General features: G+C 51.9%; 1 protein-coding gene across 2 annotated transcripts in view; it reads left to right on the top strand.

The window, feature by feature from the left end:
• Window positions 1–12,965, top strand: part of PITPNM3 (PITPNM family member 3) — a 105,871-nt gene that overhangs the window by 67,940 nt on the left and 24,966 nt on the right. For both annotated transcript variants that reach the window (XM_035301110.3, XM_078374092.1), the window contains exons 5-9: window positions 4,876–4,952; window positions 5,393–5,628; window positions 10,346–10,535; window positions 10,994–11,116; window positions 11,866–12,050. In XM_035301110.3, coding sequence (XP_035157001.3) covers window positions 4,876–4,952; window positions 5,393–5,628; window positions 10,346–10,535; window positions 10,994–11,116; window positions 11,866–12,050 — 811 coding nt within the window. The remainder of the gene's footprint in view (window positions 1–4,875; window positions 4,953–5,392; window positions 5,629–10,345; window positions 10,536–10,993; window positions 11,117–11,865; window positions 12,051–12,965) is intronic.

The raw sequence follows: 12,965 nt of genomic DNA, 5'->3' as shown, positions 1-12,965 counted from the left end.
GCTTTATCTCCAGGGGTCTTTGCTAAGATGAAGATGGGAGATGTGCCTTTCCCATGGGGAAGCTCTGGTCCTGTTAGTCAACTCTCAAGGGGCCCGGATCTGAATCTGGCAGGCTAGATCTCCCTTCCTCCATCTCCCAGAGCAAAGCATTCCTGGCTTTTGTGCATGGAAAGGAAGCAAGGCTCTGTCCCCAAACATCGTAGGAGGCGACACTCTTCCTTCCTGCTGGGGAGGAGTGAGGGATACTGAGGACAATCCTGCCCAGTCTCTGGTCTGTGGCTCCCGTGGCTCCTATCCCTGCTGAGCCAGGAGTGGCCTGGACATCAGTGGTAGCCAGGATGCAGCAGTTGTCCACCAATTTGATGCATCACAGGGGTCCCGAGGGAGTTGGCTCCACACAGATCAAAGATGTAGGTGCTCCTTGGCCTTTGTAATCAGTGAGGGTGCAGGGTCCAGCCCCCATCTAACAGAGGGCATCATGCCCAGGAGACAGCAGGACCCTCATGTCTTCCCTGCAATGTATTTATAGCCTTGCCATAGTAATTTGTGGCAATCACAGCATTTAATCCTGTAATCACACTGCAAACAGGCGCCCAGCCCAGCAAGGCTGAGGAGCCTGCCAGGGCTCAGGGAGGAACTTGGCACCAGGGCAGGCAAGTGTGGAGGCAGCAATGTCCCCATCAGCCCATCTTGTCAGCTGTGGTCCTGGCTCTGTGCCCTGGATGTCCCCTGGATAATGATAATAATAACAATAGCAGCTAACCCACATGACACTTCCTGTGTTCCACACCCTGTTCTAAGCCCTTTATGCCTAGGAACTCATCTCTCCTCACCACCACCCCATGGGGTAGCTGCTATATTATCCCCATATTCCAGATGAAGAAACTGAGACAGATCATACAACTGATAAGAGCCAGGATGTGAGCCCAGGCATTCTGGGTCCAGAGGCTGTGGCTTTGACCACGCACCTCCCAGCCCTAGAGCCAACCTCAGCCCTGCCCTCACTCCTGGTTCCTCTGGACTCGGAGCCTGCCCAGATCCACATGCAGGGCTGCACACACCATGAAGCGTGGGTGCTTCATCTTGGGGAAGCCACACTCAGACTCTCTCCCTCCTGGCGCTATTTCATGTGGTGAAAGGGCTCTGGCAGTGGCATACCTGGACTTTAACCTTTAAGGTGCGTGGGGCAAGTGACATAGGTTGTTTGAGCCTTTGCTCTTCTGTAAAATGGGGCTACAAACAAGATCATTCAGACTCAGAGAGTAATTGTGGGGACTGGACAGGATGAACCATGTAACACACATAGCGCCCGGGACATAATAAGTGCTTAATAAAGCTGAGCCGTTACTGTTGTGTTATCATCCTGTCCTGAGGGGAGGGCCTGGGTCTCTTCTAGCCAAGCCTAGGGCAAGGTCTTTTTTTTTTTAATCAGTCATGCTTTAAGTTCTGGGGTACACGTTTAGAATGTGCAGGTTTGTTACGTAGGTATCCACGTGCCATGATGGTTTGCTGCATTAATCACCACATCATCTACATGAGGTATTTCTCCTAATGTTATCCCTCCCCAATCCGCCCACCCCCTACTATCCCTCCCCTAGCCCCCCACCACAGGCCCTGGTGTGTGATGCTCCCCTCCCTGCATCCATGTCTTCTCATTGTTCAACTCCCACTTATGAGTGAGAACATGCGGTATTTGGTTTTCTGTTCTTGCGTTAGTTTGCTGAGAATGATGGTTTCCAGCTTCATCCGTGTCCCTGCAAAGGACATGAACTCATCCTTTTTTATGGCTGCATGGTATTCCATGGTATATGTGTGCCACATTTTCTTTATCCAGTCTGTCATTGATGGGCATTTGGGTTGGTTCCAAGTCTTTGCTAATTGTGAACAGTGCCACAATAAACATATGTGTGCACGTAGAATGATTTATACTCTTTTTGGTATATACCCAGTAATGGGATTGCGGGGTCAAATGATATTTCTATTTCTAGATCCTCGAGGAATTACCACATTGTCTTCCACAATGGTTAAACTAATTTACAATCCCACCAACAGTGTTAAAGCATTTCTATTTCTTCATATCCTCTCCAGCATCTGTTGTCTTCTTATTTTTTAGTGATTGCCTTTCTAACTGGCGTGAGATGGTATCTCAATGTGGTTTTGATTTGCATTCTCAAATGACCAGTAATGATGAGCTTTTTTTTTTTCATATGTTTGTGGGCTGCATAAATATTTCCTTTTAAGAAGTGCCTATTCATATCCTTTGCCAACTTTTTGATGGGGTTGTTTTTTTTCTTGTAAATTTGTTTAGGTTCTTTGTAGATTCTGGGTATCAGCCCTTTGTTAGATGGGTAGATTGAAAAAATTTCTTCCCATTCTGTTGGTTGCTGGTTCACTCTAAAGATAGTTTGTTTAGCTGTGCAGAAGCTCTTTAGTTTAATTAGAAACCATTTGTCTATTTTGGCTTTTGTTGCTGTTGCTTTTGATGTTTTAGTCATGAAGTCGTTGCCTATGCATATGTCCTGAATGGCATAAGGCAAGGTCTTTGATAAGTTAGGAATTAGTCAGGGGAGCCTCGCCAGTGGGAAGAACACTAGGAAGTGCTGGGCAGAGCCAGGCCCCAGGACAAGTTTTTCCTCCTCCTCCATCGTTTCCGAAACGATTTCCTGTCTATGTGGGCAGGAGCTCCAAGCTCATAAAGCAGTTGCCCTTTGACCGGGATTGTGTCTGTGAGGACAGAATATTTCAGAAATGCTCTTCACTGCTGAGAAAAGCTGCTCATTTGCAGTTCTCTGTAGAGATCCCCTCCCCTGGAGCCAGTCATGGTGAGGGGATATTGGCAGGGTGCCTAGAGTTGCCCTCAAAGCCCCTGGAAGGGCCCTCCCCAGATGTGACTCCTAGAGGGGAGCAGCAGGCTCTGGTGTAGGGCGGGGGTTGTGAAGAAGGCAAGGGCCAGATAATAAATACTCTCAGCTTTGTGAGCTGTGAGGTGTCTGCTGCAACTACTCTGCTACTGTGGCACAAAAGCCACCTGCCATAGACAATATGTAAATGAATGAACCTGGGTGTGTTCCAATAAAACTTTATTTACAAAAACGGGCAGTGGGGCAGATTTGATCCATGGCTGTGGCTTACTGAATTTTTTGTTAGGGAAATGAGAGCTCAGGGAGGGCTGGGAGCCAATAAGGACTTCTTGAAGGGGGAGGTGTTGATCCCAGCCTGTTCAGAGGAGCAAGGAGAGATTTCTGCCAAAGGCCAGCTTTACCCCATAGCTCATGGATGATGCCAAGAGTGTTTCAAATGCTGATCTTACCTCTCTGGGAATCTACCTTCCCTGGAAAGTGGTCCCATAATTCAAGCCTGTATTATCTCTCTGATAACTTCAAACAGATTTTTGTTTTTTTTGAGGTGGAGTCTTGCTCTTGTCACCCAGGCTGGAGTGCAGTCGTGTGATCTCGGCTCACTGCAGCCTCCGCCTCCCAAGTTCAAGCAATTCTCCTGCCTCAGCCTCCCAAATAGCTGGGGTTACAGGGGCATCCCACCATGCCCGGCTAATTTTTTTGTATTTTTAGTAGAGACAGGGTTTCACTATGTTGGCCAGGATGGTCTTGATCTCCTGACCTCATGATCTGCCCACCTTGGCCTCCCAAAGTGGTGGAATTGCAGGTGTGAGCCACCATGCCCGGCCAGATTTTTTTTTTAAGGATTTATCTAGCTGAATTAGGGTTCTCTGGAGAAACGGAACTGAAAGGTTATACACCCAGATGTATCAAAAGAGAGTTATTATGAGGGACTGGCTTTTGTGATGATGGAGGCTGAGACATTCCCTGATCTGCTGTCTGGAGGTTGGGAGGCCCAGGAAAGGCTCTGGTGTAGTTCCAGCCCGAGCCCAAGGGCCTGAGAACCAGGGAAGACAAGGGCATGAATCCCAGTTCCAGTCCTAAGGCCAGAGAACCAGGAGTGCTGACTGTGAGGGCAGGAGATGGAGGTCTGGGTTTGAGAAGAGTGAGTCCTCCCTGCCTGCATCGCTTTGTTCTGTTCAGGCCCTCTACGGACCGCATGGTGTTCACCCCACTGGTGAGGGCCAATCGCCTTCACTCACCGATTCAAATGCCAATCTATTCCGGAAACACGTCACTGATAGACCCAGATAACATCTTTTGCCAGCTACCTGGGCATCTCTCAGCTCAGTCAAGAGTTGGTGCATAACTTTGGGAGGCTGAGGCGGGTGGATCACAAGGTCAAGAGATTGAGACCATCCTGGTCAACAGGGTGAAACCCCGTCTCTACTAAAAATACAAAAATTAGCTGGGCATGGTGGCGTGTGCCTGTAATCCCAGCTACTCAGGAGGCTGAGGCAGGAGAATTGCCTGAACCCAGGAGGCGGAGATTGCGGTGAGCTGAGATAGCGTCATTGCACTCCAGTCTGAGTAACAGACTCAAAAAAAAAAGGGTTGGTGCATAAAATGTGCCTTCACACCAGCTCTTCTAGTTGTCCTCAGCAGGAGGCTTGGCTCAAATCACTGTCCATAGCTGGAAGTGGAAGTCCTCAGTAGGTTCTCACACTATTGCTGCTGATCGAGTTGAAGAAATGCAGGCTAGTTCCTTTCGAGGAAGCCTCTCCTTTCGGGAGCACCATCCAGGATGGCCCTACTCTCCTGGCCTTCCTTTCCTTGTGAGGAAAAATGGTTTCATATCATGTTGGTTTCCGAGGTGGGGCCTGGTTGGGATGACTCTTCCTAGCTCCAGACTGTAACTAACCTGAGCTCATCTATGATGTAAGCCAAGGCCTCACCTTTAGGGTCAGCTGGGCCTAGGGAGTGACTGGTCACTTTGGGGAAGCCTGGACACGCTGAGCTCTCCTCTTTCCCTCTGCAGGAGAACTGTACCGGGTTTCCTTGAGAAGACAGAGGTTTCCTGCCCAGGGAAGCATTGAGATCCATGAAGACAGTGAGGTGGGCTGGGTTTCGGGGCATGTCTGGGGCCATCTCAGAGGCCAGGATTTTAGGAAGAGCCCTTGGATAACAGGCCGCCTTGTTTTCTTCCAGCTCTTCATCTGACTGGCTGTGTGACCCTGGGCTGGTCCCTGTCCTTCCTTGGGCTTTGGGTTCCCATATGAATAGGAAGGGTCTCTTGAGACTCCTTCCTGCTCTGACATGACTCCTGGCAGTCCGTGCCCTTTCCTCACTCTGAATGCACCAGAGGTTCTATCACATAGTTGGGCATAGTAGAGCTGAGACTGCCACTCAAATTGGAGCTGAGACAGGCTGGATATAGTGCCTACTTCTCTGGTCTCAGTCTCCCCGTGTGTGTGTGTATGTGTGTGTGTGTCCCTGTGTGCCTCCCCCATCCCCAGCCACCTCTCTTTCTCTACACCAACTGACGCGGCTCTCAGGAAGGCTGCCCGCAGCGCTCCTGCAAGACGCACGTCCTCCTGCTGGTGCTGCATGGGGGCAACGTCCTGGACACAGGCACCGGGGACCCGTCCTGCAAGGCAGCCGACATCCATACCTTCAGCTCCGTGCTGGAGAAGGTCACACGAGCTCACTTCCCTGCTGCCCTGGGCCACATCCTCATCAAGTTCGTCCCCTGTCCTGCTATCTGCTCTGAGGCTTTCTCACTCGTCTCTCAGTGAGTCCATTTCTGCTTGGTTGGGGCTGGATGGGGTTGGTGGGAGAACTAAGTAGAGGGGCTGCCCCCACAGCATGGACCCCATGGGCAGGTGGGCACCTGCAAGCCCTCTCTGGGATGTCAGATCCTGACAAATCACAAGCATCCCTGGTGGAAGGGACTGGGAATTGTCCTCTGCCTGGGCCTGGGTGTGGTGGGATCCCCATGGAAGCTCAAGCCATTTCCTGTGGTGTTCAACAAGCCTGATCTATTTGGCCCAGATCAGGACACTGAGTGTTGACAAGTTGGCCCCATGGTGGCCCAGCCAATGGAGACAGAAGTCACACTCAGCCACACAATTGCAGCCAAGTAGGAATTTGAAAAACACGAACGGTGTTTCTCCTTTGCTCTCACACCGTAACAGTCAACAAAGAAGATTTCTGGGGCCACGTAGGAGGGGCTGTTTCCGTATGCACCAAGCAATCAGTTCTGCTATGGACACCAGCTGGGTGCCCTCCAATTCAATCCTGCCACTGTCTATCTGGAGATAGCATCAGATCCCACGGGGAGCTTGGTCCCAACAACTGCCCCAAACTTCTGACACTGAGAGCATGCCCCAGTTTGTTTTACCTGTGCTTCTTCTGATGGCCTGGCTTCAAGTTGGGGTTCTCACAACCCTGTCACTGGGTTCAATTAATTGCTAGATCGCCTTTAGAACTCAGGAAAACACCTAATCATATTTAATGGTTTATGATAAAGGAGGCAGATGAAGAGATGCATAGGGCGAGGTATGGGGGAAGGGGCGGAGCTTCCCTATGTGCGCCGCCCTTGAGGAACATCCACGTGTTCAGATCCCCGGAAGCTCTCCTGTCCTTTCGGCCCTTTAATGGAGGTGGCATTGGCTAGGCATGACTGACAACAAAGAAATGTGGTTGGACAACAAGGGTCTCAGACTCAGCCCGGGCAGGGAACCCAGCAGGGCCTGTCTGCTCAGATTCTTCTTGGCCTCTCTGCAGCATTTCCTCCTCCTGGGTATGGAGCAGGACTCCTTCTGAAATGAAGGTCTCATGACCTAAATCAGACAAGGGAGATCAGAGAATTGCTTTACAGCCAGCTGCAAGACAGAAAGGTGGGGGAGAGTCCCTGCCTGGGGAGAGAATAAAAGGAGGGCAGGAGAATGTCAGAGGTCAGAGAGAGAGAGAGAGAGAGAGAGAGAGAGAGAGAGAGAGAGAGAGAGAGAGAGAGACGGAGAGAGACAGACAGAGAGATTGATTCTGTTTTCCAAGGCCTGCTTCTGAGGCCTAAAGTGCTCCAACATTATAATAAGGGATATGAGAGCCAGGAACTGTGGACAAAACCTATCTATCTATCTATCTATCTATCTATCTATCTATCTATCTATCTATCATCTATCTATCTCTCCATCTATCCCCTATCACTCTATCCATCTATTATCTATCCATCCATTCCCTGTCACCCTATCTATCCATCTATTATCTATCTAATTTATCTATCTATTTCTCCATCTATCTCCTATCACTCTATCCATTATCCATCCATCCCATCACCCTATCCATCCATCCATTATCTATCTATCCATCCATCCAATTTATCTGTCTATCCCTCCATCTATCCCCTATCACTCTAGCCATCTATTATCTATCTAATCTATCCATCTATCCCCTATCACCCTATTCATCCATCTATTATCTATCTATCCATCACTTATCACTCTATCCATTCAACCATCTGTCATCTGTCTATCCTATTTGTCCATCCATCCATCCCATCATTCTATCCATCCATTCATCCATCTATCCATCTACAGTCTATCTATCTATCTACCTACTTACCTACCTACCTACCTACCTCATAGTATCTCAGTGCTGTGATGGAAGAGGAACAGGGCATTGTGGGCTCTCTGAGAAAGGCCAGAGAGGACTTTGTGGAGGAGTGACTTTTGGGTGTACATATCTTGGTTAAGTGTGTGGCCTCTCAGGCTAGCCTGGGTTTGCATCCTGGCTATGTGACTGGGGAAAGTTGTTTCACCTCTCCCTGTCTCAGTTTCTTAATCAATACAATAAAAGTAGCCATAGCAAATAGCCTCTCAGACTTGTTTTGAAGATTCTGTGTGCTAATGTGTGTGATGCACTCAACACAGTGTCCAGAACATAGAAAGCACATGGGGATGCTAACCTTGGGGAGGCCAGCTTTGCGGTTGCCATCTGTGGGGATCTAGCCATGGAGATACTAGCCTCAGGGATTCTAGCTGTGGGGTACCAGCCATGGGGATGCTGGCTGTGGGGATACCAGCCATGGGGATGCTAGCCTCAGGGAGACTAGCCATGGGGATGCCAGCCATGGAGATACTAATCGTGGGGATGCTAGCCATGACTCACATCATCTTCCTCCTGGCTGGAAGAGGGGCTCTCTCTGCAGGTGGAGAGTGGGCTGGGGAAGGAGACTTCTAGCTCCCAGCAGGGAACCCAGCTGGTGGGAGAAAGGAATAAGGATGGTGTACACAGGAAGGCTGGCTGAGCACTGTGCAGCTTGCTCAGTGCTGATGCTGGCACATCCACTGTGGGCCCTGGTACCTGTGGGGGACAAACTGAGTGACCAGGGGACCTCCAGGATATGGGGCCTCTGGGAGATCTACCCACCGTTCCAGGCCCTGAGGGCTGCAGTGCTCCCCTCCTGCCTGTCCTGTCAAACTAGTTAAAGGTGCCTGCCTGGGGCCAGGTGGAACCTGGGTTCTCAGCAGTCATATGTGCAGAAGATTACCCAAATGACTGCAGGGCCCAAATCCTATAGGCATTTGGCAGATCACTGGGGCTGGCAGCTGGCAGCTGGGAACTTTCAGTTAGGGGCAGGAGGGAGGCTGCTGTACCTCTATTCTGCCTCTCCCCTCACAGGACCCCACTAGGGACTTGGGGCTGCTGCAGAGCCCAGCTGTCAGGCAGGGCCCTCATACCCTGGGGCTCCAGGGCTGGGGAGAGTGGGAAGAGGTCCCCAGTAGGATGCCAGGCCTGTGGGGTAGACCACACTCCCAATTCCCCAGGAGAATGGGAGCCAGTGTTCTCAGGCAGATGAGGTTCTGAGGAGCGCTCTGTGTGGGGAGGGCTCAAGTCTCCTGTCCTGGAACTTCCAGATGATCAGAAGAGAGCATGGCCAACCCCCTTCCCATTCCTGGGGCTTCCTTTTCCCCCTCTGGATTCAGGGAAAGTCAGAGACTCTGATTTATCTGCGTTCCTTGGACACCAATAGGAATTGGGGGCAGATCTCCATCCGAGTTGGAAGGAAGGAAGGAGATGATGTCCATAGTTCTTCAGCCTGGCTAATTGCCCAAATCCCTTGTGTGATTCTTGTGAAACTGTGAGATGTCCACGCCTCACCCCAACAGTGGCTGATTCAGGAGGGACGCACCCTGGAATCTGTATCTCCAACACCTGCTCACTGCTGAGCTGGTGGCACAGCATGTTCCCTTGTCACTCTGACAGTCCAGGACTTCACTCTGCTAGTTCATCAACCATCTCAGGAGCCCCCTACCTGCCCCCAGGACATCTGACCTCTAGAGCTGGGTCACCCCTATCTCCAGGAAGATGGATGGCTGGGCCATTTATGGGACCAGCAGGAGGGAGCTTACTTCTCCCCCAGGCAGCTCCTTGCCAGGGCCATTCATCACCCTGTAATCATGACTGGGAGGGAGCTCTTTCTCAGCTAATTAAAATTTCTCCGGCTGCAATCGAGGCCTGCCTCCTCTAATTTGTGCTCTTTGGAGATGAGGAATGGCTGACAGGGCCAGCCTTGTACACCACAAGGGCTCTGCCACCTGCTGAGAGTGGCTGGGCCCTGTCACCTGCCCTGGAGTCTGTCGAGTCCCAGTGGGGTCTGCATTGGGCTCCTTAGCCTGAGCTTGGGCTAAGGGGGAAGGGCAGGCTCTGGGAAGGGGTGGGGAGTTCCCAGCCTCCCTCTGTGGTCTTTCCTAACCAGCCAGGTCTCACAGTGCATCTGGGTCAGAAGCCCCAGGGAACAGAAGCGGAGGTAGGAACAGGCAGAGGCAGGTTGCTCAGAGGCACTGGTCTCTGGTGCATCTGAGCTGCCCAGAGAGGGAGGGATTTTCTAGTGGGCAGGTAGGGAGTTGAGGGCACCGGTGCAAAGTCTGGACAATCTGCTGGCTGGACACTGTTGGGCAGGCTCTCAGCCCCCTCTGGGGTCCCAGAACTTTCTGCGAAGCTGATGAAAGCTCCGATCTCCCAGTGACACAATAAAGATATCCTGTCTGCAGCCATGTGCCCAGCTCCAAGCTATAGCCAAAATGTGAACCCCATGCCTGGCATGGCCTCTCTCCTCCTTTCCCAGCTTCTCCAAAGCCTTTCTTGAGGTCTAATTCAAGCCCCACCTCCTCCAGGAAGTCTGCCATGATGATATGTTCCCACCTGTTCCACACTAGCTGGCTCCTCAGCTGACTTCTTTCTCTATGACTGGAGTGTCCTTTGGGGCCATGCATAAGAGGGCAAGAGAGCTCTGCAGTCACAGGGACCCCAGGGCCCATACCCATGGCCAGCACAGGAAGGACACACAGGGAGTCAATGTAGGCTTGAATCCTCTTCCCCCTATCCGCACTGCCTGTGCTCTGTGTCACCAGGCTCCTGCCTGGGTCCTCCTGAAGTGTCCTCAGCCCCAAACCTGCCAACCTGCTCAATCCTGGCTGGGCTCACCTTGGGCCCCCTGTCTGCAGCCTGAACCCCTACAGCCACGATGAGGGCTGCCTGAGCAGCAGCCAGGACCACGTCCCTCTGGCCGCCCTTCCCCTGTTGGCCATCTCCTCCCCGCAGTATCAAGATGCTGTTGCCACCGTCATCGAGCGAGCCAACCAGGTGTACAGAGAGTTCCTCAAGTCCTCCGATGGGATTGGCTTCAGTGGGCAGGTAGGACAGCCCACCCTTCCCTCCTCTCCCCTCCCCTGTTCTGGCCCCTGCCTGGGAGAGGCTGGAATCTACTGAAAGGACCAAGGCCAGGCTGTTCTAGAATCAGTGTCTGAGCATAGAGGTGGCTTTGGAGAGCTCTGGGTTTGCCCTCATTTTACAGATAGAAAAACTGAGGAGGGCAGAGTCTGAGTTCTGATTCTGAGCCCATGCTGCTCTCTAGCTGAGGTCTGACCTCTGATAGCAGCCTACTCCCCATCCTTGGGCTGACCTGGACCAACGTCAGCCCTGACCCCCCAATTTGAGCACTGCTTCCCAATTGAGCTCTCTCAATGGCTCCCAAGGACGAGTTTCTCATTCTCCTGAGGGGAGGCAGCAGCGCTCTGGCTGGGTGTGGGTGTACAGTGGGTGTACGGGGTCAGCTGTGGGCAGGCCCGCAATCCCAGCTGCATCTCTTCCAGGTGTGTCTCATTGGGGACTGTGTGGGCGGCCTCCTGGCCTTCGATGCCATCTGCTACAGTGCGGGGCCCTCCGGGGACAGCCCTGCCAGCAGCAGCCGGAAGGGGAGCATCAGCAGCACCCAGGTGCGGCTGGGGTGCAGGACTGCGGGTGGGGCACACCTGTAGGATCAGGGGCTGCCCCTTGGGGAGAGAATACTGGTTCTCCACGTTGGCACCATGACATCCAGGTTACAAAGAAGTATATCATAATCTGGCCAGGCACAGTGGCTCAGGCCTGTAATCCCAGCACGTTGGGAGGCCGAGGTTGTTGGATCACTTGAGGTCAGGAGTTTGAGACCATCCTGGACAACATAGTGAAACCCCATCTCTACTAAAAATACAAAATTCAGCCAGGTGTGGTGGTGGGTGCTTGTAATCGCAGCTACTCAGGAGGCTGAGGCAGGAGAATCACTTGAACCCAGGAGGCAGAGGTTACAGTGAGCCGAGATCACGCCATTGCACACCAGCTTGGGTGATGGAGCAAGATTCCATTTCAAAAAAAAAAAAGAAGTGTACCGTAATCCTACAAGAGTAGCAGGGGATTATGACGACAGGTGTGGAAACTGAGGCCTGGAGATGGCTGAGTTGGATTTGGCTCCTTCGACAACTGTCCAGCATCCCAGCTGGAATGTCAATTCCTGTGGGTGTCGCAGAGACCCTGTGCCTCAAATCCTGCCGTTATTGTGATGTGGCTTCCTTGTGTCTTTTGGAAGAAGTGTGGCCCCTCACATCTTAGGATGAAGGGGCTGATTTGTGCTTGTGGGAGGAAACAGAGCCCAGAGTCTCCTGTGACAACAGTCTTCTGCTCTCCTGTTTCCTGCTCTGTCCCAAAGGACACCCCAATTGTCGGGGAGGAGGATTGCAGCCTGGCCAGCAGCAAGCGTCTCAGCAAGAGCAACATTGACGTCTCCAGCGGGTTGGAGGATGAGGAGCCCAAGAGGCCGCTGCCGCGGAAACAGAGTGACTCCTCCACCTATGACTGTGAGACCATCACCCAGCACCACGCCTTCCTCTCAAGGTAGCCCCTCCCTGTCCCCTTCTGGCTTTCTGTCAATGCACCCAGGAGCAAGAAGACCTTGGCTCAGAGTCAACTGGGAGGGCAGTGACCAGTCATATGTCCCAGGCCCTTCCATGGGGGCCCATACATAAGCGTTGAAATGCTGGGGCCAAGGCCACTTGGCATCAGCCCTGTGCTGAGACTGTTACCTGCTCCCTGTCCCTGCTTTACTCTGACTTGCAGAGAGACTGGAAACACTTGTCTTTTTCTAGCCTCAGCTTTTCTTCTGCAAGAAGGTAATGGTGTCCAGCCTACTTCACTGGCTGGTTTTAAAAACCTGGTGGAGGCCGGGCACCATGGCTCACGCCTGTAATCCCAGCACTTTGAGAGGCCAAGGTGGGCGGACCACGAGGTCAGGAGTTTGAGACCAGTCTGGCCGATACGGCGAAGCCCTGTCTCTACTAAAAATATAAAAATTAGCCAGGCATGGTGGCGGGTACCTGTAGTCCCAGCTATGCGGGAGGCTGAGGCAGGAGAATCGCTTGAACCTGGGAGGTGGAGGTTGCAATGAGCTGAGATTGTGCCGTTGCACTCCAGCCTGGGTGACAGAGCAAGACTCTGTCTCAAAAAAAAAAAGAACCTGGTAGAATAACTGCTGTGACTGTGGTTTTTGAGTCACCCCAGGTGTGTGTTGTTATCATTTCTCTCAGGGAAAGAGAGCGCCAAGTAGTTCAGGAGCTTTCTAGGGGTCACGAAGCCAGTGATGGAGCAGCTGGGATCATTATTCTGGTTTTACTATTCCTAGTTCAGTGCTTTCTGATACAACACACTTCAGTTTGAGGGCCAGGCAGGTCCCTCTACAGAACTGTCTACCCTTTAACTTTCTAGAAGAGGCATGTTAATCAATATGGGCTAAATACGTTATCTGCACATTAA

This window comes from Callithrix jacchus, chromosome 5, assembly GCF_049354715.1.
Source record: "Callithrix jacchus isolate 240 chromosome 5, calJac240_pri, whole genome shotgun sequence".
NCBI classification, from domain to species: domain Eukaryota; kingdom Metazoa; phylum Chordata; class Mammalia; order Primates; family Cebidae; genus Callithrix; species Callithrix jacchus.
This window is presented reverse-complemented; position numbering and strand designations above follow the sequence as displayed.